At 40.9% G+C, this 25185-nt stretch overlaps 1 protein-coding gene across 2 annotated transcripts in view; it reads right to left on the bottom strand.

Annotated features, from left to right (window-relative positions):
- Positions 1-25185, bottom strand: part of SORCS3 (sortilin related VPS10 domain containing receptor 3) — a 592870-nt gene that overhangs the window by 81587 nt on the left and 486098 nt on the right. For both annotated transcript variants that reach the window (XM_027063020.2, XM_027063019.2), the window contains exons 9-13: positions 23796-23975; positions 14311-14457; positions 12679-12781; positions 7106-7182; positions 3896-3987 (exon numbers count right to left, since the gene is read on the bottom strand). In XM_027063020.2, the coding sequence (XP_026918821.1) occupies positions 3896-3987; positions 7106-7182; positions 12679-12781; positions 14311-14457; positions 23796-23975 (599 nt within the window). The remainder of the gene's footprint in view (positions 1-3895; positions 3988-7105; positions 7183-12678; positions 12782-14310; positions 14458-23795; positions 23976-25185) is intronic.

The raw sequence follows: 25185 nt of genomic DNA, 5'->3' as shown, positions 1-25185 counted from the left end.
TCTTCATGCATATCTAGCTACCTATCATTTCAATTTATGGGAAACAGCATGCCTTATTAGCCTAGCTAAAGTTTCCTCAGCTTTTCAATTATGACTCCTATTTTCTCTGAAAGGCAATGTAGCTATTATTTAAATTTGAGAACCACTATACCCTTGTGTGAGAGTGTGTAGGCTGGTGTTGTTGTTTTTTTCTATGTGAATATATATACATCTATGTACAAAATAATGTCAGTTTGAGGCCTACACAGAAAATGACAATGAACTGATTAGTTAACTTTTCTTCCACTTAAAATGAGCTACTTGTTTACCTTGAAAGCTGTGACTTAATTAGAAGCTACTGGTGATGAAGAAACTGCTTGTGTTTCACAAGCTTGCAGTTCATAAGCAAGAGACAAATATCAGTCAAGAATTTCATAAGGGAACACTGATGATAATGACATGGTCAAGTCCTTACAAAATACTCACTTAGCCTTTGAAAGAGAAGTGCAAAGGAGAATTCTTGAATAAGGTATTTCTTATTGTGTTCTAACACATGACCCCAATAGCTGGTATTTAACCATTGCAGAGATGATTTCAGAGACTGGCATTCATAGGTAGGCAAGCAAGTAGAAATCATGGGTGGCGTCCAAGTTCAGGGAAATATTTGTAGCATTTATGACAAACAGCAGTGTCAACATCCTTTAAATGGAGAAAATGCTATCTCAAAAGTTTCATTTGAAAAATACTTTGTAACTTGGAGTAGGCAAGCAAATGGAAGGTAGTATTATCACTGTTACTGTAAGAGGAAGTTCAATGCGAATGCAGCTACTTTCTCCTGAGCTTTGAAAACATTTTCTAACAAAAAAACAGATATTTCATGGAATTAGGGAAAACTCAAACTTTGTATTGAGGATTTTGAGAGACATGATTTTGTCCTACTTACGTATCCCTGAAAGAATATTAAGAAGTTTTCCCAGCATGCATGATTTCCCTCCAAAAATTCCCAGATAAATGCTCCTTTGGGAAGTGATCAGGTCTTGGGTGGGAAAGAACTGCAGAACAGACTCAACAGTCAGACGTAAGGATGGTAAGATGAACCAAAACCAAAACTCTCTAGTTCATGCCAAATATCCTCTCCTTTTCTGTACCCCAAAGGAAACAACACCACCAAATTCCTCTTTTCCTTAGAATAAGGAAACTGTTGTGCAAAAGGGTCTAGAAATCAACCATTAAGTAAGTACTAGGTTCCTATCATAATGGAGAAAGAGCAGGAGGGTGATGGTCAAGTGTGAGATGGGGCTATCAGCCCCCTTCTCTCAAGACTTAAGTGGAGAAAATCTGCTCAGCTATATCTGTCTGCAGGGCATTTATCAATTCTCTTATTGAGACATAAATGCAATTTTTTGGTAGGGGCTAAAAATGTTGCCTTTCTTGGTGAAAAAAACAAATAAACAAATGAATGTGTTTTAAGAGTCAAGTAATCCTTTCTGAGAGTGCAAGTCCTACTCTATCCTCAGTGGAGAAACTCTTCCCTACACAAAGAGGCAGGTCTTTGCAATAAAAGAGATTACTTACAGGTTCAACCTGGGATTTAAGCTCCAATGAGTCCTACCCACCCTAACTTACTCACATTCTTGATTCCGATCAGATATATTTTCTTAACACTCCCCAATTTTCCTGAATCCCAGGTTTTGGTAGGGGTTTCCCTTCCCTTGACTGCTTTCATCAGTCCTCTGACTCCTGGCATCGTTTTCTCAAAAATCAACCCTCCTGTCACCATCTGCACGAAGATCCCTTACACACTGGGCAGGACTCCATCCTGCACTAAGATCCCAACAACGCACCGGGCCAGCATGCTTTAGCAGGCATTGCTTGGATTTCTGGTGACATATAGACTGTCTAAGCTCCTTATCTTGACTATGATCTCCTAGAGGGCTAGGACCATGTGATAAGCCTCTGTACACTCAGTAAAGATCTGGAAAATTCAGTTAAAACAGAAGAGCATCCATAGCAGAGACCCAACCTAGCGCTGCCAGGTACTAGCTGTGTAGCCTTGAGCAAAGTATTTATTATGTCTGCATTTCAATGCTATTATAATTATGTGATAAAAAGAGTACCCACATACCTAGCATTGTGTCAAGAACTAACTTAGTTAACTTGCTAAAGGGTTTAGAATGCTGTCTGGAATGTAATAATTCCTCAAAAAATTCTGTCATTAGTATAAGTAATTTCGGTCTTCTGATTGTACCCAAAAAGTATATAATCAGTAGTAACAGGGTGATAAACAATTACAATGGGAACCTTTACACGTTCATTCATCAGTTAGTACTTTTCCTTACAAATGGCTCCATGTATCATTTCAAAATTCAATCTCATAATCTCATAGGAAAATATAGCAGTTGGTAAAACCATTGGACTTCATGCTAACTTCAGCTCTAAGAAACTGACAGTATTTGACTATTTTCACCCCCCAAAAATGGCAAGTTCATATGGTTTAACCCAATAAAAGGACAAACTGAGAGAAAACTTTTTAAGTCCTTCCAAGGTGGCTGAAGCCTAAATTTGGCACCTGGGAATCCTATGCCTCTTCCTGATTACAGTCTGATACTTCCCAGTAAAACTCTTACTTTAAAAGGGATAGTCTCCCAAAATCAAGGGTCTGGGAGTTAAGCCAGAGTCCATCCTCCAACTTGTGGTTCACCCCAACAACTGTACTCTGGATAGTACCCTCTACTCCCAAATATTCAGTCTCAAATATTCACTTTGCTGCATGTGAAGTCTGAAATCCTTTCCCTTCAGCATGTAAACGCACATGATACTTATTTATCTCCTGCCAAAAGCAAGAACAAACAACAGCATCAGTCGTCATCACCATCATCATCATCATCATCATCATCATCATCGTATATTCTCACAGATCTTTGTACTCACTGGAGGGTCTTGCATATATACACACAACCTCATTCCATAATCTACTTTACTGAGAAGAGTTATCTCCACTGTCTCCATTTTACTCCATTGCTTATCATTCATTCATTCATCACTCATTTCATTCATAAATCTATTACAATCTGTCTTTCAACCCCACTTCTCTTTTGAATCTACTCTGACAGAGTTTGAACTCCTCTACTACTCTACATTGATTAATCCTACATTGTTTTTCATTCCATAACTAATTTGGTCCAATTATAGAATTTGGTGCTATTGATCACCCCTTTCTTCAGCATCCATGAAAACATTTCTCCTGGTTTTTTTTTTTTTTTTTGCTTTTTTTTTTCTTTTTGGCTACTTCTTCTTTGTCTGTTCCATAATTTATTTCCCATTCTGTATGTTGATATTCAACCATGTCCATATAAATACCTGATTTCTCCTTGTTGTACCTATCCTCCTGAGCCATTGAGCCCACTGCCATGGCTTTACCTATCATCTAATGGCTAATGACTCCAAGTCTAGAGTGTCAGCCCAGACCTCTGTCCTGACCTTCAGATGAATATATCTGACAAATAATCATCATCTCTGCTTGAATATTCACAGACATCTCAAACCCAACTTATCTAGAACTGAAATTAGTATCTGCTACATGAACCTAAGTTCTTGCAGCAATTTCTATATCCTGTATTTTGGATTCTTAATCTTGGCTGCTTGAACCCACAGGTCCTTCCAGCTCTTTTCTGCCTTATCTGAGCACCATTGCTACCACCCTACTCTATTTATCATACCTCCCCATCTAAATTATCTGGTCTACTACTGCTACATAAGAGTTAGATGATGGAATGTATATTAAATGGATGGATGGGTGAATAAATGGATGAGGAAATGGGTAGATGGGTACAAAGTCATGCAGAAAAACTTGTCCCAACACTTTCCACTAAAAGGAAAAAAAAAGCTTATTAATAGGGTAGGGAGCTGTCCTTACCACAAATGCCTGACTGGCAGAGGTGTGTGTTTCATGGCCACGAGGGCGCCACCCCAGTCTAGGAACCAGACATTGTACTCTTCATCAAAGATCTGGAACAACAACAACAACAACAATCATAGCAATGCCTCACATTTGCACAGGGCTTGTTACAAAGTCTTTCACATACATCGTTTCCTCTAGGTTCTGAGTCTTCCAACAACCCTACCAGGGAGTTTGGCAAGTACTATCATCCTCACTCAATAGATAAGGAAATGGACTTGCAGAGAGCAAATAACTCTCCCTAGCTCACTGAAACAGAATTTCCAAGGATCCTTCCATTAGTACTGTGTCCAGTGTGTAGTACAGTGTGCTACAAGAAGACGAGACAACAAGATGCATGCTCAGCTAGGAAACCCAAAGGAAAATATGACTTAAAAATGCTTACCCATCTTTGCATTTTGAGTAACTTACTACTCAGTTCTCTCCTTTCTCAACTATTCAGGTTTTTGCTAATTTATAAATGGTCTGTCCCTTACAGTGTTGTTCATAAATTATCTAGGAATGTATAGACAATTTCTCTAGACAGTCTCGTATACATGATGACTGAGTTCTTAGACTGAGACACTGCCTCCTAGGTTTCCGTGCAAGCTGGATGAAGGCCTAAGTTTGGCCCTTGCAGATTCTGAAGGTGTATTGGAATACAGTGCTTCCAGGGATGTAGAGTTATCCATTCTTTGATTCATCCTTTTGTCCATTACTCATTTCATGCAACCATTAATTCATTCAAGCATTCAGTGATCCATTCATCCATAGGCATTTCCTAAGCATCTACTATGATGCCAGGCTCTGAGCTATGAGAACTTCAAATGTAATCCCACACAACTCAATGCTTCTATTATATACAACTATCATATCTCCAACCTGAAACAGGAAAAAAAAAAACATTTCTCTAGCAGAGAACCAACCTCCTACCATAGATCTTCTAGAGGAAACTAGAATTGGATAATCCCTCTAGCTCTTAACCACTGGTGGTGGCTCTTACAGCTTAGAAGGAGAGGTTGGGATGCTGGGTTAAGTGAGACATAGTAGAAAAAGTGAGGAGTCTAAACATATTTAAAAGGGAGAGAATAGGAGGGATGGGGTCTGCCTTAGGGAACACCATGGAGGAAAACCTAACCTCCCAACTGGTTTCCTTTCTCACATTTGTCTTTTAAGAAAATAAGAATGTCCATACTACTGGTAGTATTAATGCAAAAAGGACCTCAGGGTGATTCATTTATATATCATATATAAACATGAACTTTGGGCTTACAATGACAGCATTTTCTTTCCCGAGCTCAAAGGTAGGCTCTGTGATAATCCACATAATGGAGATGCTGGATTTAAGTATGAGGCTGAGGAGTAGAAGAAGATTCTTGCCGTGGGGAAAAGAAAAAAGTCATTATCTACACTTTCCTCTCTATCATTTTGGCCAATGCTAACAAGTGTCCTGTACAGTAATGGAGTGGAAATTGAAATCCTTAGCTATTTACAAAAAGAGAAAAGAAAACCAAAGTAGTGACAACACAAGGAAGGGATGTTGCGGTGGTCACCTGGCCAGGTGAGCTATTTCTTGAGTTGGAGGGACAATGGTTTGTTGTTGGGAGTTTATATACCAGAAGAGTTGATGTTACAGTTTCCCTCCCAATTTGACACTTAAAAGAGTTTATCTTGGGGCTCCTGGGTGGCTCCATCAGTTAAGTGTCCAACTCTCGATTTTGATTCAGGTCATGATCTCGTGGTTCATGGGATCAAGCCCCGTGTCAGGTCCACACTTACAGCATGGAGCCTGCGTGGGATTCTCTCTCTCTCCTTCTCTCTCTCTCTCTGCCCCTCACCTGCTCACACTTTCTCTAAAAATAAATTCAAAAAATTATAAAAAGTGATTATCTTATATTCTGAAGGTATGTTCTTAATTATGTGTCCTCTCCTCATCTGCCTGATTCTGGCCTTGTGGGTAGGAACCTTAACTTATTCTTTGTCATATGCCTTATAATACTTAAAATAGCTGGTTGTAAGTATTAGTCCTAGGTAAATTTTTCTCTTGATAGTGGTAGTGGTGACAGTGGTGGCAATGGGGGTGGTGATGATGATGCTGGTGATGGCGATGACATTTCACTAAGGGATCCAAACAGGAACTTGTCCAACTAGACTGCAGATGATGGCTTCCCCTTCGCCAAGACATTCAGTGCTCTTCCTTTGTCTTCCTCAGGTAAAAACCTTCTCATCTTTAAGACTTACTAAAATGTCAACTCTTCTTGTTAAGTCTTTCCCATTTTCCTCAAGTAGAATCAATTCTTCCCTTTACTCTGCAGGCTAAAAATGCCACAAAAATAATTCAATCACTCTGAACTACAGTTAGTTATTTATGAAGCTGTTTTATCTACTTAATTTTGAACTCATTGAGGAAAGGGACCCCAAAATATTCAACTACCTCCTCAGGTTTGTACTTGACACCTAGCTGACATTGTATAAATCTGTGTTGTTCAATACAGTAGCCACATGAGACGATTTAAATTTAAATTGGTTAAAATAAATAAAATAAAAAAATTCAGTTCTTCTGTCACACTAGCCACATCTCAAGTGTTCAGTAGCCACTTGGGATGGCACAGACACAGAACATTTACATCACTGCTGAAAGTTCTATTGGACAGTGTGCTACAAATGTGTACACAATTGAGTTAACTTTTCATGTAATCATGTATCTATTAAGTTGCTTCATACTTACTTAAGGCTGGGTCTACATATTGTTTAAATCACCAGAGATTTCAACAGCCTTGGGTTTTTATTATCCTAGCCTATTCATCTTGTAGATAAAGAAACAGACCCAGAAAGGTAAAGGGACCTATCTGGGCAGATAGGTCCCATGGCACATTAACTATAGAAACTATTTCACCAGTTGTATCCCCAGAAACTAGCACAGTACTTAGCGTCTGGTGGCTGTTCCATACTTATCATTGAATGAAAGAATGGAAAAAAATGGGAAAATTCCAGTTCTTCATATTCCTTACCCAATACTTCCATTTTACCCCCCTGTCCATCTGTCAGGAAAATGGACCAAACTGAACAGGTGCTTCAATATTTTTTGCAACCACAAAGTCATAATGAGCCCGAGAATCTATAGGAAAAAGAGATGTTGACAGAACTTGCCCTAAATGCCTCTTCCCTGTTCCCAATTCTCCCAGTTACCTGTCGCCATGTGTTGCCCCCATCAGAAGAGATGAACACACCAATATCAGTATATGAGAGCTCCGGGCCAATGTTGCCTGAAACATAAGCACATCATTTGTAATTACTTGCAGATTTGGGACTGAGGGTAAGGGTCGCAGAGGGTAACGATTTTCTAAGTATGTTTAGAGTTGATTTGTGCAGTGTCTTTATTGGTGTCATATCAAAAACACAGCAAGAAGAAAAAATGTAATATGGGAACACAAGTAAATAATATTACAGGAATTCATCTTTAAATGGTAAGACTCAAAGACCCAGTATTAATGAGCTTGGATCTCTTGAACTATTCATGCTTTTACCAATAGTCTCTTAAAATTTATCTTTATAGGCATTTTCTGAAGGTGGCAAAGAGTGGAACAATAGATATGCATGGAGAAGTTGGGCCTAAGGATACCTTCCTCCTCATGATAATTTTAGCCTAAGGAAAACTGGTGTGTGTGTGTGTGTGTGTGTGTGTGTGTGTGTGTGTGTGTGTGTCTACATGTGAGTGTATATCCAACTCAAACATGTCCACCTGCCTCTTGGGTGCCACACAGATGAATGACCCCATATTATCGACCACGTAACCAAATTTATAGGGTGGCCAGAATAAAATGACTATCCTCAGCATATCATGGCTATCGAGCACTGCAGGAGAAATCATCTGGTTTGTGCCACACTTACTGCCTCCTCCATCACTTCACAACTTCATGCTTTCTCACCTTCTTTTCCTTCCCTTGAGCATCATCACCCAGTGGTTATACTTATTAAAAGAGGAAATGATCAAGATTTTCTGGTTTACCTATGTTGCCCAAGGTTCCCCAATGGGCATCCCCCACCTCAGAGCCCAGAATAGTGCCCCAAATGCAGTAGTTAACCGCTCAATAAATAATTGTGGAATGGATGAATGAGTCAACAAATGTTTAAATCATGTTCTGATATTGATGTGTATTTGGGGACATATCAAGCACCAGGAGAGTACCCTAAAGATGTAAGAATTTATCATTTTGGCTGATATTTTTTTCTTTAAAAATAGCAGGAAAGGAATGTTAGCTCCCACACATCTGTAGTCTAAATAAGAGCACAATAAAAATGCAATAATGAAAATGTTAATTGAGCTCCTGACATTTAATGCTTCAAAATGAGAAATTAAAGCCAGGCTACAGCTTGTCAAGCTCCCATCAGCACCAGGGAGCACACAGCTAGCCAACTTGTTTTGACACTCTGGCTTCCAAAAATAACCCCAGGGCTCAGGGCTCAGGCAGTAGGTGTGAGTGGAGCGAAGAGAGGCACCATGAGCAGCTCTGTGGAGATCTGTCTGGAATCTGGAATTCAACTCTCTAGATACAGGTTTTAGAAGAAAGAAAGGAGGGATGGGGCAGACAATATCAACTCGTGTCATTTGGGGATGGCTGCCTGGAGCATTGTGACAAGAAGGATTCTGAAGTCATATTTAGTCTCAAGAGAACAGAGTATAGTGATCAATCAGGAATGTCTACCAAGGTGGCAAAGAGCTAGAGACAGGCACAGGAGCACAGTCACCCTTGAGCTGGAATCTGCTATTCCTGTAATGGCTTCTTAGGGTCTGTCTCATCACCTCGTACTCTCTGTAGGAGCTGGTTCTGTCATCTTCCTAAGCCCCTCTCTTTCAAAGCTCCACCAGACTGACTTTGGAGGTTCTGTGGTGATGAGAATCCAAGGCTCACAGCAATGTCTTTTTCTGGAAATATCTTCCACCAACTGAAAGGAGCCCTTAAAAAATTGCTACTGAGCACAAGAACCAAAAAAGTTGGTTCCCAGATGAAGGGGCAGAAAAGATGTCTCCAAGACAACTGGATCTCAGAACACAGGCAGTCCCTAAGTGGCCCTATGGGGAATCCCTGACAGGAAGAATCTGGGTTATGGCGTCAGATAAAGAAGATTTGAATAAGGCGCCTTACTGGCTAACGTGGGACTGCGAAGCTCACCAAAGTGACCTCTGATCTGATTAGAAGAGGATGTAGCTGTTCCTCACTTAAGAGATGTGATGGGAAAGGGGAAGGGGAGAGACACAGAGAAGAACACGAAGCCTCTCTCACCAATGGCTTAGCTGGTCAGTCCTGGAGGCTCTACTGCCCTTTTGGCAGCTTTAAACAACTTGTAAAAATTCCCATTTCCTCTCAAAGCTACCTTTCTCTGCTCCTTAAACACTTGTGCTAAGAAAAAAAAAAGGAAGAAAGAAAGAGAGAGAGAGAGAGAGAGAGAAAGAAAGAAAGAAAGAAAGAAAGAAAGAAAGAAAGAAAGAAAGAAAAAGAAAGGAAGGAAGGAAGAAAGAAAGAAAGATAGATAATTTTGGGGTCTCGCTAGCACAGATACCCATTCAGGGGACTGAGGGCTCAGTGAAAAGATGGAAAAGGAAGCAGACGGGGCACAACCCACTGCAGGGAGGAGAGCGCCCCCATGGAGCTTCAGTTCACAGGAAGCTTGGTAGGGAGCCCGGGATATCTTGCAACTGGCAGGTGAAGGCGCTCAGGACTAGACTTGGAACCAGATAGAGTGTTGGTGTGGGCACGATACCTCTTCCTCTTCCTCCTCCATCTCCTCATCTGTAAATGGAGGAGAGTCATCACCTCTTTCACATCCTAGCACTGTTGTGCAATGGAGGCACGGAGAACGCTTTGCACGCTGCAAGGCACTGTGAAGATTCAGGGTCTTGACACCTTGCTTGAAAACACAGTGGTAAGAATATTTAGAGCCCTAGTGTCCCCGCTCTGCTAAAAGCAACTGTCAAACTCTCCAGACTGGCATTCTATCTGCCCTCTGAGATGGACTCAACAGGAGTTGGAGACGAATCCTTTCCTCCATGCAGCTCCCCCAAGAATACACCTCAGGGCAAAGAGGAAGAGGCAGTGAGCACCAGGGGTGGAGGGAAGGGGGCCCAGGGTCACAGGCACCTGGAGGCAGGTGAAATGCCTGGACATGGGAAAGGGCCCTAGAGACAGGCTCTATGCAGGCCACCGAGGGCACCCGTGGCTGACTTCATAATTGTTTTCCTGATAACAAACAACCTCCCAGGGAGCGCTGGCAAGCAGGCTAAGCAGAAGCTGGGAACATGAAGGCATGTGCTAGACATCTAGCTCTGGCTTTTCGTCAGACTCTCCTCGGCTGTGTTATAGCCTTCCCAAAGTCCCAGGGACATTTGTATGGCAAAGAGCCATACAAAGTTATGAGAGTTACAAAGGGGAGAAAAAAAGGCATTAGTAAATTCTGGTACACAGTTGACCCTTGAATAACATGAATTTGAACTGCGCAGGTCCACTTATGTGTGATTTTTTTTTTCCAGTAATACAGTACAGTGCTATAAGTGCATTTTCTCTTTCTCATGATTTTATTTTTTTTAATATAAAATTTATTGTCAAATTGGCTTCCATACAACACCCAGTGCTCATTCCAACAGATGACCTCCTCAATACCCATCACCCACCCTCCCATCCCTACCACCCCCAATCAACCCTCAGTTTATTCTTTTCTTAATAACATTTTCTTTTCTCTAGCCTACTTTATTATAAGAATACAGTATGTAATATGTATGACACGCAAAATACATGCTAATCAACTGTTTGTTATTAGTAAGGCTTCTGGTCAACACTAGGTTATTAGTAGCTAAGTTTCAGGGACTCAAATGTTACATGTGGATTTTTGATGATGCAGGGATTGGTGCCCCCAACTCCTCCTGTTATTCAAGGGTCAAGTGTCTACAAATAAAAACTTTCCAAAACAAATCTATAATGTCTCCATGTGTGTCAATTTATAAAGACTTAACATTTGACTAATTTAGAAACACATAATGGTCACAGGTAATAACTAATCCTACCTCACTGTATTCTGAGTACTCTGCTGGGGGTCTTGTGGACACTCTCTTCTAATTCTTACGAACCCCCCACAAGGTAGGGGGAAAAAGTCTGCTTTATAAATAGGAAAACGAAGCCCAGTGGTTGAAGAACTAAGCCAAATTCATAAGGCTAGTGAGTGTCAGAGCTCATCTCGGAAAGCAGGACAACAAGGAGTGTATTCATTCATTCAGTGCATGCATAGTGTATGCATATGATTTATGGGTTCTGTTGAAGGAGATGCCCAAATCATACATAGTCTTCTGATGCAAGATGAACAGGGGTAAACTTCTGTAATATTACTGATAATAACAGGTAACGTGTATTGAGTACTCGCTATGTCCTAGGCACTGTTCGAGTGCCTTAAATCTAGTTCTTCATTGAATCCTTCAATTCTGTTATGTCAATACTGTTAATCCCACTTCACCAAGGAAAACACTGAAGTTCAGAGTGGTTAAGCCACATAGGACAATGCCTGGCTACATAGTTGACATGCTAAATAATATTACTTTGATTATTGATTACTGTTTTCCATGTTCCTCCTACTCTACCCCAGGATGTCCTGTAGGCCTTGAGGAAAAGTAGAGAGTATTGCAGTCCCTGAGTTGAGAGGTTCATCCCCCAAGGATTGGGGGTTTGGGGATCACTCCCCAAGCCAGAATGGTAACAGAGCCTGCCGTCATCACTCATTATCTTGGGCGGAAGCCAGTCCTGAAGCCAATGGTGTTAAATATGGGGATCCAATCCCTAAGGGGTTGAGAGAAATGGACTGGAATGCTAGAGGGCTACACTTGCTGCAAATCTGATCAGTGTGGTCAGTCATGGATGGTCTTTAGAAGTTCATGCAGCTGGAGCCAAGGAGAAGGAAGTCCTGTCTAGGAGAGCAGTAATTCCAGGAGCCAGAGCTTTGAGTTGATAAGACAGGACAGAATATACCATCTCAGGAAGTCACTGTGAATTTATCTTCTCTCATTAGAAAAGAGCCTAACACCAGAGCTCTAACTTCTGAGATTAGAAGCCTGCCTTGCTTTATGCCATCAATGTATTCCTGAAAAGGTACATGTAAATCAAATGCATGCTAATCAGAACACATTCCCCAGAGACTTTCATTTTTCATTTCAGAGTTGCTTTATCTTCATTTCTGATTGATGTTCAGTGGACAGTGGTTCCAACAATGCAACCTTAGGTTTTTCTGCCCTTTTCCCCAGGCTCTTAGCCAAGTGGTTAATCATGTGTAAACAAACCTTTACATGCACCAGAGACCTCCTAATTAAAAACAGCTCTGGGGTGAAACCCTTTGCAAAGAATCCTCTGTGTAAAGAGAAAATGACCTCAACTTATATTTGGTGAGCTGGAAAGTTCATATATCACGATGTCTTAAAGTGAGAATTCCCTATTACAAACAAGCCTTCTGATCAGTCAGTTTACTTTGAGAGGAACTCTGGTCTCTTTCTAAGCCCAGGGGACTGCTCTGTGACTGTGTGGGATGCTCATTAACCTAGAAGTGTCAAGTGTCTGGAGTTCTTTTCCTGGGTCATTAGACTGGCCCTGGGGTTCTGTAACCCTGCCTATTTTCTGGGGAGAGCACCCATTGCTTTCCCCCAACACTCAAATGATTCCAAAGAGGTGATAAACATATTCCAGAAGCACTCAGAGAGGAAGAAGCCCCAGGAATGTCTTCCTTACCTGTAGCCACCACAAGCCCCGGGGCTGTCTCCTTACTGGAGATTCTTCCTGAGGAATACGGATTTTCAGAGATCTCCAAGTGCAGGTGTAAGGAGCAGAAGGGCTACAACGGAGAAGAAAACAGCTTAATTCCAGCAAACTTCTGACACACACCCTGCCCCACCAGAGACGAGCCTTCCAGATGCTCAGCTTCCAGAAACAGCCACATATTCAGATTTGGGCAAGGAGACATTTCCCCCTGAGACAGCAGGTATGCTCACATCTGCAGCTGCCCCCCCGCCATCACAACTGTAGCCCCCGCCTCCTCTTCCTCATCACCCCTGCCCCATCCATCAAGGTCCAGTTCACAGTCAGCATTAGGAAGCCTCCCTGACCATTACTTCCCACAGGATGATCCCGACCTTCTTCTGTATCTGATCTTGACATTCACATCCTGCTTTTTACAGGTGTAGGTGGCCACTGGGAGGGAGGAAGAAAAGCTATGTGAAGCAGTCTCCACGCCCTCTACCCTCTTGTTCAACCAGATTGTTTCAGTTCCTCTTTTATTATGCAATTCCTGTATATGATGTTACTCGAATTTTACCTGAAATGTTTGAAGCCATTGTCTAAAACTCATATAAATGTATTTACTCATTTATTCATATTTAGGTGTTTTTAAAAAGGATTAGGCATTTATAGAGATATATCTTGTATAATAAGTAAAAACAAGAAAATGATGAAAATTGGGAAAGGAGAAAATGAGGTTAAGAAAATAAGAGAAAGCCTTGGGTAATGCCTAGAGAAAAATAAAATTCATTCTGTGACCAGCTCCTAGAGGTGGGTGCACATTGGTCTCTGATCTTCCTGAGACCTCAAGCAGAAAACATGGGATTAGACTGTAATCCACAAAAGAGGAAAGGCCCTGTATGTCCCCACAGCCCCAGTCTTTGATATAATGTCTAGAATACAGTAAATGCCTAATAAACCTTTTTAATAAGTGGCAGAAGGCAACTTTTGGCTAAGGGGACACATAACCATTTCTGGGGCCTTAGAAGAGAGCACCCTCTCTAGGAGAGCATGAAGGTTGTGAATTTCACTGTTAATGATGGGTCTTCCCTCCCCACCAAGAGTTGTCACACCTGAGGGCAGAAAAAACTTTTTATACAGCATGTCGTCCTTAGTGCCAACCTCAATATTCCATACACTTGTTACCCTGGGAATGTTGCTAGATTAGCTCCTATCCCATGTGGACACACCTGACCTTTTCTGGGCTTCCAAGGCAACTTTTGCTTCCCTTGACATCTATCAAACATTTCTCAAACTGTATCACAGCGGTATCAGTTAACAAATGTGTTTCTATCCATGAGCTCTGTCTGGGGCCCTGGAACACAGGCACTTTCTCTTAAACATTTCTTTATCTTAGGAGTTGGAGCACGTAGTACATTTTCAGTAAAAGCCTGTGGGTTTCAACGGAACTTTCCGTCCAGGTGATATGGCAATCTGAGTCCATAGATCATCTCCCTGGGAGTTGTGGGAAATCCCTGCTCGGCACCACCCAAGTTCCTACGAACCCCGTGCTGGAAGAAAGCCCCTGATGCAACATCCCAGGTGACCAGCTTGCCCATGGACCTCATGTGAGACTGAATGACTAACCAGCAGGCAGTGTACTGGACTTCCTTTCAGGTCCACATCTGGAGCTTGAAGTAGGCGCCAATCTCTGCCCTTGTTGTATGTGATGTATGTCTTCACTTGCTCATCCACCTTCTTGTTTGCCAAGAATATCCCTTTGATACCTGCTACCTAGGAAAAAGGGCAAGAGATGGAAAACCATGTTGGGCCAAATGCTGATACTCTTGGAGAAGACTAGCACTTTCCATGGGGTTTTGGGAGTACAAAAGAATAGAAGAGGAGGAACATGGTGAGAAATGCCATATGCCATGTGGTCTTCGGGAGAAGTATAAGTTAATCTCTGTACTCTCCTTACCTGACACCAACCCAGATGTCCCATTGCCCTTTTACTGATATTCTTTTTCCCACTTTACATGTTTCTACACTTTGTTTATAGGATTTTATCCTTCCTTAACTATTAACATTCCCTCTGAGGTGGCAGTGGTTGATAATACCCGAAGGAGTTATCTCTTCTAGGGAACATGCACTTTTGCTCAGGAGGAGCTTGTAGGCAGATTTTGAAAGCATAAAGGTATAATCCCTAATGCTAGAAGTTTAGGCATCCTAATTAGTAGTGAGACATCTATTTGTAGGCAGATGACCCAGCTTGGTGACCTGGCATCCATCTTTGGCTGTGCACCGGCTCTCTGTGTGACTTTGCGTAACTTCCATATCATCTTTGGGTCTCAGCCAATGGCCACTTTGAAACAGACAGAATCAGACCTGCCCTTCCTATTTTCCTCAGTTGGCTAACAATGGATACATGAGATAATGCACAGCACTCTTGCCAAAGCTCCTGATGTATTGGAATTTGCATACCCTTGATATTTAGAAGATAGAAGAGCATCACCACAAAATTAAAAAAAAAAAAAAATTATGATCCAGAAAGGTTCTGGAGTAAGGACAGATTCAACTCAAACTTCTATTCCTTCTATGTCTACATTTTGGGCAATGAACTGATATTCAGAATAACAACACTCTATGTCAAAGAAAGATTCCCTAACTTCCTGTATAATCCCAGCATTTTCCAAAGCCAAAAGGGAAGTCAAATCATTTAAATACATATAAACATGAGGTTGAATGATAGATTTTCTGGAAATAGATACCTCAGAATTTTAAGTGTATTTATTCCCCATTCTTTTAGGATCCTGGTTAACTTGCAGAATAACAGTGGGAAAGAATTTCACAGAAGTCAGCTCTTTTATTTGTTTAATTACATAATTCAGTTGATGAAATAAGAAGTTTTGGGGTTTTTTTTTGTTTTTTCTTTTAAAGTAACCTGACTGCCCTTGAAAAAGAATGCCAACCCAAATAAAAACAAAAACAAAACAAACAAAAAAACAAAACAAAATAATGGACAAAGAATGTCAAGCAGAGAATAGAATTTATCTGGGAAGGACACCACCAGGAGAATTTGACAAATGACCAACAGTGGAATTGATTAGATTCCTAACTTGAACAGAAGGTGGGTACAGACAGAAGCTGAAGTAGGGGGAGGGGCACTGGTGTCAGAATTCTGTCCTTCCCAAGACAAACCCACCCTGCCCTCACTGCTTAAACTCAGTGCCATTGCAGGAAGACTGGTGTCTTACATGCTCATCCAGGGGCTCTGAGTCTCTCAGACCACCTCAGTCTTTAAAATCAACTTCAAAAGTGTTTCTCTTAAACCTGACTATCAATCATTCTTCACAGAGAGTGGACTCTGTGTTTCTTTCTTTTTCTCTCTTTTTTTTTTTAAATTTTTAAACATTTATCCATTTTTGAGAGGCAGAGAGAGCACAAGTGAGGGAGTGGCAGACAGAGAGGGAGACGCAGAATCTGAAGCAAAATCTAGGCTCTGAGCTGTCAGCACAGAGCCTGACACGGGGCTCGAACCTACGAACCGTGAGATCATGACCTGAGCCGAAGTCAGATGCTCAACCGACTTAGCCACCTAGGCACCCCGGACCCTGTGTTTCTTTAGAACCATCTGTGTGATGGAGGACTTTTGGTATTATCTTCAGACACAGAGCTGGTACCTTTTCTGTTGGACCACCAGATAATGATCTAGAGGACTGTCTCATCTAAGCCAGCTGGCCCCTTCCAACACAACACGTACCTAGGGCCTTGCTGTCTACTTCCTGGGACAAAATATACAGGTCTGATTTAGATATCTCATGTGGGGCTCCTGTCACCCCCATCTGCTGCCTCCTAGCTGGATGCCTTACAGCATGAATTACTAGCCATTCAGCTATGTCCAGTTCTTCTGGATGAGTGTCTTTGGCAAATGGAATGGTCACTACCATAGTTTCCCAATGAGCACTCCACATTCAGATGAGCAATTTTTGCAATCCCGACATATTAGGAGAGAAAAATTAGGAGAATGGGGTCTGAAAAGATATAGGAAGGAGAGTTTTCCAAGGAACCCATCTGCAGCTCTGAAGGTGTTTCTCCTGCAGTTACAAAGGAGCCACAAGCAATCTCCCTCCAGTCTGAAAGAACAGAACACTGCCCACCTGCATTTGGATTGTTTAAAATCCTTACATTATTACTGAGTTGCTTCTTGGCTTTGTATCGTGTATAAAGGACTGTAAGTTTGGAGGGCCCTTTGCTTTTGCATGCCCTAGACCAACAGCTTTCAACCTTTCTGACTGCGGCCCAAGAATGAAATATGTTTATGCTGCAGTCTAGTCCTCACGCCCACATATACATGCATGAGTATACATGTAGACCCATATATGTCTCTGATGCAAAAGTATCATGAAACACTACTTACCCTCACTACATACAACATAAAGGGATTAGGGAAGGAAACATACATTTTAACTCTTCCATCCAAAGAGATACTTGGCATCTGATAAACTCTAACCATGTGACCTCCCACTGTTATTTGAAATCAGAAGCATGGCCGCAGCTGCTGGCCCCAGAGTTCAAAGAGAAGGGCAACAGCTTGTGATGGTGCCCACAGAAGAGGGTGGGACAAGTGCGGGCCTGCCTGGCCCACTTTCCTTCTGGGAATCAATTTGAGGTATGAAGGGAAACTGACAGCGGCCTCTTGGCAGAGTACTAAGTCCAGGTGGCATGATCATCTGTTGCTCACCTTCCTGGGCCCTTAGGACAAGGAAACCGGGGCTCTGCTGAGAAAAACAATTATCATGGTCTGCTGTGGGCTGTCCCTACAGTGGGACCTATGGTGAGGGGCGGGTCAAGGTGAGTTTGGGAAAGATGGCCCTGTGGAATCTAACAGCAGTTGATCATTTAGCCCAAGATGGGTCACTTAAAGTCATGATAAAGCAAAGGCGGGGCACAGACACAAGGGACAGGGAAAGCAAGGAAACATCAATAAGATGGGCAAAGAAAGCAAAATACTATGGATGACTCACAGGGTCTCATTTTATCCATCCTAGGGAGGTCAACATAGTCATTAAGAAATTCAAATTAAACACACAATAAGGTGCCATTAGGCCCCTTCACAGTAGCTACACACACACACATACACACACACACTCACTCAACTGATAATGCCAAGTGTTGGTGAAGATGTGAAGCAACCAGAACTCTCACACATCTCTGGTGGGGATGCCACTTTAGAAACACATTCAATCCCACAATCCTACTCCTAGGTGTATAACCATGAGAAATAAAAAAAAAACTTATGTTCTGGTGAATGTTTATAGAAGTTTTATTCATTAGCTCACAGAACTGGAAACAACTTAAATGTCCTTCAACTGCTGAATGAAGGGATAAACTAGGGCATATCCACAAATGGAATGCTACTCAGCAATAAAAAAGGAATATCTACTGATATTCAACAACATGAATGGATCTCAAATGCATTATTATTTTTTTTAATTTTTTAAAAATGTTCTTTTTTACATTTTATTTATTTTTGATAGAGAGAGACAGAGCACAAGTGGGGGAGGGGCAGAGAGAGACGGAGACACAGAATCTGAAGCAGGCTCCAGGCTCCGAGCTGTCAGCACAGAGCCCGACATGGGGCTCAAACTCAGGAAGGGTGGGATCATGACCTGGGCCGAAGTCGGACGCTTAACCAACTGAGCCACCCAGGCGCCCCTTAATTTTTTGAAGTTTACTTATTTATTTGAGAGACAGAGAAAGAGAGAGAGAGAGCGTGCGCACAAGTTGGAGAGGCACAGAAAGAGAAGGAGAGACAGAATCCCAAGCAGGCTCCACAGCATCAGCACAAGGCCCAATGTGGGGCTTGAACTCACAAACCGTGTTATAATGAACTGAGCTGAAATCAAGAGCTGGATGCTTAACCAATTGAGCCACCCAGGAGCCCCTCAAATGCATTATTCTAAGTAAAAGAAGCCAAATTCAAAAGGCTATCTACTGTATAATTCCAGTGACATGAAAATCTAGAAAAGGTGAATCAGGAGAGAGAAATAAATCAGTGATTTAGGGTAGGAGGATGGTTGACTACAAAAAGGAAATATTTTGGTGTGACAGAACTGTTCTCTATCTTGATAATGATGATAGTTACACAACTGTGTATCCCTGTCAAAACACATAGAACTGTATACCAAACAGGGTAAATTTTACTATACATAAATTATACTTCAATTAAAAAAAAAACATAAATGTGAAAAATTGCATAGTGGAAAGAGCCTGGGCTTTTTAATCAAATAGACATGGAATGGTTTAAACACAGCTCCACCATTTTACTATCTGTATGATCTCAGCCAAGTTACTAAATTCTCTGCATCTCTGTACTCTCATAGGCACAAGGGAGAATGATACCTGCCACAAAGAGATAGGGCAATTGATAAATAAGAAAAAGTATACACATTATTTAGGGTTATGCAATTCAGTACCATGGCCACTAACTACATATGATTACTGAGCACTTGAAATGTGGCCGGTGGGACTAAGGAAATGATTTTTAACTGTATTTGATTTTAAGCAATTTAAACTTCAATTTAAAAACTGACACCCAGTTCTGTTATTGGCAAACTTTAAGTATGTTTGGAATAACTTGGGTATGTGAATCTTCTTTTTCTACTGTAAATTTTATGAAATGTAAATACTGATCAAGTATTTCTGATGAAAATTTAGCATAGGAATTGAGATGTGTGGGAAGTGTAAAATACACCCTGAATTTTGTAGACTCAGTATGAAAAAATATAAAATATCTCATTAGTATTTTTCAAATGGAACACATACTAAAATGATAATATTTTAGATAATTTTGTTACATAAAACATATTATTACAATTAATTTCACCTGTTTATTTTTACTTTTTAAAATGTGAGTAGTAGAAAATTTAGAACTGCATCTGTAGCCTGTATTATATATTTATTCAACAATGCCGGTCTAAGGCATTGTCTCATATGCTGTTGTTATTATTATGATGAGGTACAAGTTGGATGCTTAATATCCAGGAAAATATTGAAAAAAAAATGCATCTGACTAGCAGCTCAGAGCATGTTTCTGTAATATAATTGAGGGCGTTGGAAAGGATATTTGTTTCTTGATTTATCTGTGGAAAGCAACTAAGAAGAAATGAAGTTTAGAGTTAGTAATGTGTGATGTAAAGAAACCACAACAAAGCTCTATGTGAAACGAGTATCATAGAAGAATGGTGAACACACATAATAGATTACATTCATTGTCAACACCAGACTTGTTTTGATGGAACAGGCTCTGACACCTTAAAAAACATTATTATTTGTCCTTCAAGAATTATTTTCTCACCTGATTATGTAATTACAGCCATGAAAATATTGTACTTTGAAGCAGGGATTAAAGAATGAGATGGGACTCTCTACAGTAGGAGACTGCTCCAACAGACCAGGAAACACACAATGTCTCTGCTCTACTTGGTTTTAGGACATTCAGTGGGGTGGATTCCCATTGGTTTCCAAGGTCTTTTAGAGACAAGACCTGTAAGGTGAATTCTCAAGTAAGTTCTCATTTTCTTTGTCTCCTTTTCGTGGTCAAGAAGAAGCTTGAGAGGGCCACATGCAAAATAGAGTGATAAACTAGTAAGTAGATTTAAGTGGCTGTGCTCATTCTGAGCCACCTCACATCCATGTTACCTAAAGGCATCCCTGACATTTCAGACAAGGTTAAACAGGTATAATACCCTATCACATTATAATATAAAGTTAGACATTAATGTGGCATAGGGGACTATGTCATGCATCTAAATATCATTTTTTAGGTATGTAGATGTAGGGGAAAAACACAGAGAAATGTTAGCCCATCAAATAAATGCGCAACTCTTCAATCCAGCTCTTTACTAGTATAGTCACAATATTTATCCCCAGTGTTTCCAAAAATCTCTCCACATTCCATGAAAATGGGCATCTACTCATCAGACTCTAGTTCTCATCTCATGCTGGGATTCCACCAGACCTGTCTTTCTCTCAAGCTCCAGTAATTCATCCTTTAAGCCAACTCATTTAAAGGACTCCCCAAATTCCTCAAGTTAGAAGTAACCTTCCTCCTTATTGATCCTACAACATGGAAAATCATAGCCTTAATACAAGTTAGTCTATGATCACTACCCTAATAGAATCACATATCTTTCCAGTAGATTGTGAGTCTCATGCACTAGCCACATCTCATCAAACAAAATACACTCTATGAAAGTGTATTCAATTTAGTTGAATTGAATGTGAAAGCTTACTAGTTTTCCCAGCTGCACTACTCAAGGGCATTCAGAGTCCAGAAAAATTATAGTCTCTCTGCTAACTGGCCATATGGTACACTATCTCAGTTTCTGTGAGAATCTCCAGTGAAGAAGGTTAAAAACTAATGACCCCTAGAGACCAATTAAATTTAGCTTTATCTCCAAATCACAGAATGCATCTCCAGGTGCAAAACAGCATCACCCTCTAAAAACCTTAATATGGTCATAGTCTAGGTAGCGTGAGGATACAATTTATTCCCTTGGTATTAAATGCCTTATAGAATCTGAAATCCAACCATTTATCTGGCACTCATTCTCGTACCTGACAATAATCTATTCTATGCAATTAGATTGGCTAGTTCATGGTCTTGCAAATCTACACTATCCATCTAGTTCTTGGCTCCTGCCACTCTCAAAATATGGAATGCCTTCTACTTCTTCCTCCCCAGGGCAAAAAGACTTATAACAAGATTGGTAACATTGCAAAAGAATAACTGGGCATGTATGGCTCATCCCCATGTTCACTATTTTAGGGCTCTGCCTGCAAAGATCACATTCTCTATATCTCACTGCAATGATGTTACAGGAAGAGGCTTCCACAGAAGAGCATTTACTAATTGTGCATGTGACTGGATGGGTGTATCCAGTTCTGGGGTGCATTATTAGCAAGCCCACTCCCTCCTACATAACTTTTAAAAAGAAGTAACACTGACATCTGATCTCCAATTCTCTCACCCTTTGTCTCTGTCTCAACTGATTCCAATCTGGGCAGGTAAAAAGGAACTTCGTTCAGTGACTTCCTCAAAGTCCAACAAGCTACATGGCCAGCTTCCTGAGGGTACGAACTAGTATCTCTCCTCCCTTGCTCATGGGCTTTAACACAAAGTAGGGGCACAATGAACCTTGATAAAATTAAATGGAAAATGAGCTCAACAGAACTGATTTTAGAGAAGTCGCCTTGCCTAGTATGTCTTGCTTCTCTATAGATAAAATGACACCATGCATTTTTCCCAATAAAACTGAAAATGCAAGACTGCCTTCAGCAAGACAAAAGAGATTACATGTATCTAGGCACATTCTTCACTTTAATCCTTGTTCTACTTCAGATCAGAGTGGCTCACTATTCACAATGACCAAGGGGTTTTAGGTGCCTTTATTAGGAAAGGAACAGCACAGTGCCAAACTCACCTGACTTATCAAAAGGACCAGAGACACAGGGAGTTCACAATTGAAAGATCATCTGCAGCAATGCCTACTCTGTCCTACTGGAGTCTAACTGCAGGAGTATGAGTAATCCTCTCACCTCGATAGCCTCACTTACGCAAATAGGAACTTGGTTTGGAATGTTGGTTGGAATGGCCTGAGTCCTGGGAACATTTCATCCAAACCTTCCCACTAGATGTGACTTACTGCCCAATAACAATGTATATTTCTTCTTCCAGGTATGAATAGAGGCATGCAAATGTAAGCTTCCCAAAGCCCTTTACACACCTTAGTCATCTTTGCCCATTTTCATGGGCAAGAACTCTGAGAAGAAATCTGGACAATTTTCCAAACTGGGGCCTTGTTTGTTAAGGGAATTCTTTCAGTACTTGTCAACTACCTCCTAGGAAATCACAGTTATTTCTACTGATTTTGTTTTTTACACCCAATGACATTCACTTCACCCCAGACCTTTGTGTAATCCTGCCTAACAAAATAACTAGAATCGTATATGTCTCCACTGCTCTCAATAACTGAAGAGCCAACTTAGATACCAATACAGGGATGCTGGAAGTTTGACGGGCGCTGTTCAGAAGAGATCACTGCAAAGTAGAAGCCCCTGCACTGATCCCTCTTTTCTAAAAGCTGCTCCCACTCCCCAAAGATGAAAACTCCTAAGGGAGCAGCTCACGCATACCATCTGAAGCTACCACTCATGACAGACAACTTCCCCCTCCACAAATGAATGTCCTCAACCGGTGTAACACGTGTAGGTTGACCACTAGTTACGAGTGAACGCTGGATAACAAAATACATCCCTTTACTCAAATAAATCCATCATACCAAGGTGGGCACTGTGGCCAGGACCATCAAAGGTCATACACAGCCACTAGAGATATAAAAAAGTACCATAGTCTTAGGGGCACTGAAACAATTAGTTTTTTTTCTCTAGTTCCTATGAGGAGTCACTTGTTTTCCTGGATAAATTATTCTTTAACTGGTGATCACATTTAAAAACAAACCTCAATGTAACTGAAAACTCAGTAAGGTGATGCTGATATTAAACAACAATGACAACAACTCAACATAAGTCAAGGCCCGTTCTTCCCTCATGCGCTGAGGTTGGTATCTGGTGGCATTTTAGGGAAACCCTCATTCCAAGCGCTGATATTCACTTTTATTTTCCTATAAAATTTGTTCATAGGATGGAATTTTCCAAATAACATATATAAGTAGATACGTGCCTCCACTCTGAGTCCATAGAGTTGAAAGGGGAACTTAAGTGAGCCTATCTAGGTCAAATACCTGCATGTCTGGCTTGTAATCATGCTTATACACACAAGAACATCAACTTCAGCTACCATTTGTTAAAGCTCACTGAGTCAACCACCACACTGGATGCTCTACATACATTATCTCTCCTTCTCACAACCACCTCATTAGGCAAATATTTTACAGGTGAGGAAGTTGAGGCACAGGTAAGTTAGTCCCTTGCCTCAAGTCACACAATTGCTAGAGGGTGCAGCTGAGGTCTGAACCCAGGACTAGTTGACTGCAATGGTTATGTTTATACCATTAAAATTCATGAAAAAGAGAGGCAGATCCAGATGCAGGACAGTCTTGGCTACATACCTCATACAATTCAATAATAATGTTTCCCATTAGACCTCGGCTACTCTTAATGTTCTCCATGGCCAGGGTGAAGTAGATGCCACGCGTGTCTGAGATGTAGAGGTTGTACGTGTCATTCTGGTTCCATTCTTGGACGGCTGCAAACACTTGGTTCTCATCGGTACTGATGATGTGCATGTCCTGTAAGAAGATGGAAAACTTGTAAGGACTCAGATCTCCATATCTCTCTGCCCAGTGGGACCCAGAGTAATTACCATGACTTATTGAGAGGTTGAGAAAATGCCTGAGTTATAGGCAACGTTAAACAATTCTGTGTCGGACCAAGGCTATATATTAAGAGCTTTGCGATTTCTGTTCCTTGCTAAGTGACAGTAAGATGGGTGTAAGGGGCTTTGGTGGGTATCATTTTCTATGGCTCCAAGGGATTCATCCACTTTCATTTTTTAGTTTTATATCTGAGAGTTAGTGTTAGTGCTAACAGAAACATACAGCCCTGCAAGAGGAAACACACATGCAAAGAATACAGGGCTTATCCCTTCTTTAGATCTTCATTTATGTTTCCAAACTTTTATTGTAGTGGTTTTGAAACTTGTCGTTGGAATCTTCAAAGTCATGGGGATTGCAAGAAGGATGGCATGGAGGCATAGCCAATGAGTGGGATTCTGGGCTTCCAACTCTGTTTCAACCAGAGCAATACCACCTGAATCTGTTTTATACTGGAGTCCCATGTAATATTTTGGGAGTAAAAGGTGAGGGAGGTTCTGCTGCTAATAGCATAACATTTGAAAATCACAGATATGGCAGAAAGGATACTCAACCTGGAATTTAGTGTTCTGGGTCATAATAGAAACTCTACTAAAAGTTAGCTATATGGTGTGGAATGTATCTGGGTCCCTGAGGTTTAATTTTCTCACCATAATACTGAAGAGGTTGGGCTACTGATAAAAAGAATAGCTAACACCTGAGCACTTATTCTAAGTCATCTAAATGTATTATTTTTGTGAAAAATCCAAATAATTCTACAGTGGAGGCAGTATTATTCCCATTTTACTGAGGAATAAACTAAGGTACACAGAGGTTTGCCAGCTTGCTTCATATTTATTACATAGCTAGTCAGAGGAAGAACCAAGTTTTGAACCTTTGTAATAGGAGTCTAACCTGTTAGCTTCTAAGCATTTGGACAGACAGCCTCCAGATCAGAAGTTGTAATCCAAAGACCCATGAGATGAATATGAATCACAAATATTTGGTTCAACCACAGTCTCTGTTCAATACCTGACTGCGCAGTCTTTTAGGTAAAGTCAGCACTCCCGAAGTCTCAGCCTCAAGTACCCAAATGTTCTTATGACCGGCCACTTACATATTAATATCAACTTCCTGATCTCTGAAG

This window comes from Acinonyx jubatus, chromosome D2 (assembly GCF_027475565.1).
Source record: "Acinonyx jubatus isolate Ajub_Pintada_27869175 chromosome D2, VMU_Ajub_asm_v1.0, whole genome shotgun sequence".
Lineage (NCBI taxonomy): Eukaryota > Metazoa > Chordata > Mammalia > Carnivora > Felidae > Acinonyx > Acinonyx jubatus.
This window is presented reverse-complemented; position numbering and strand designations above follow the sequence as displayed.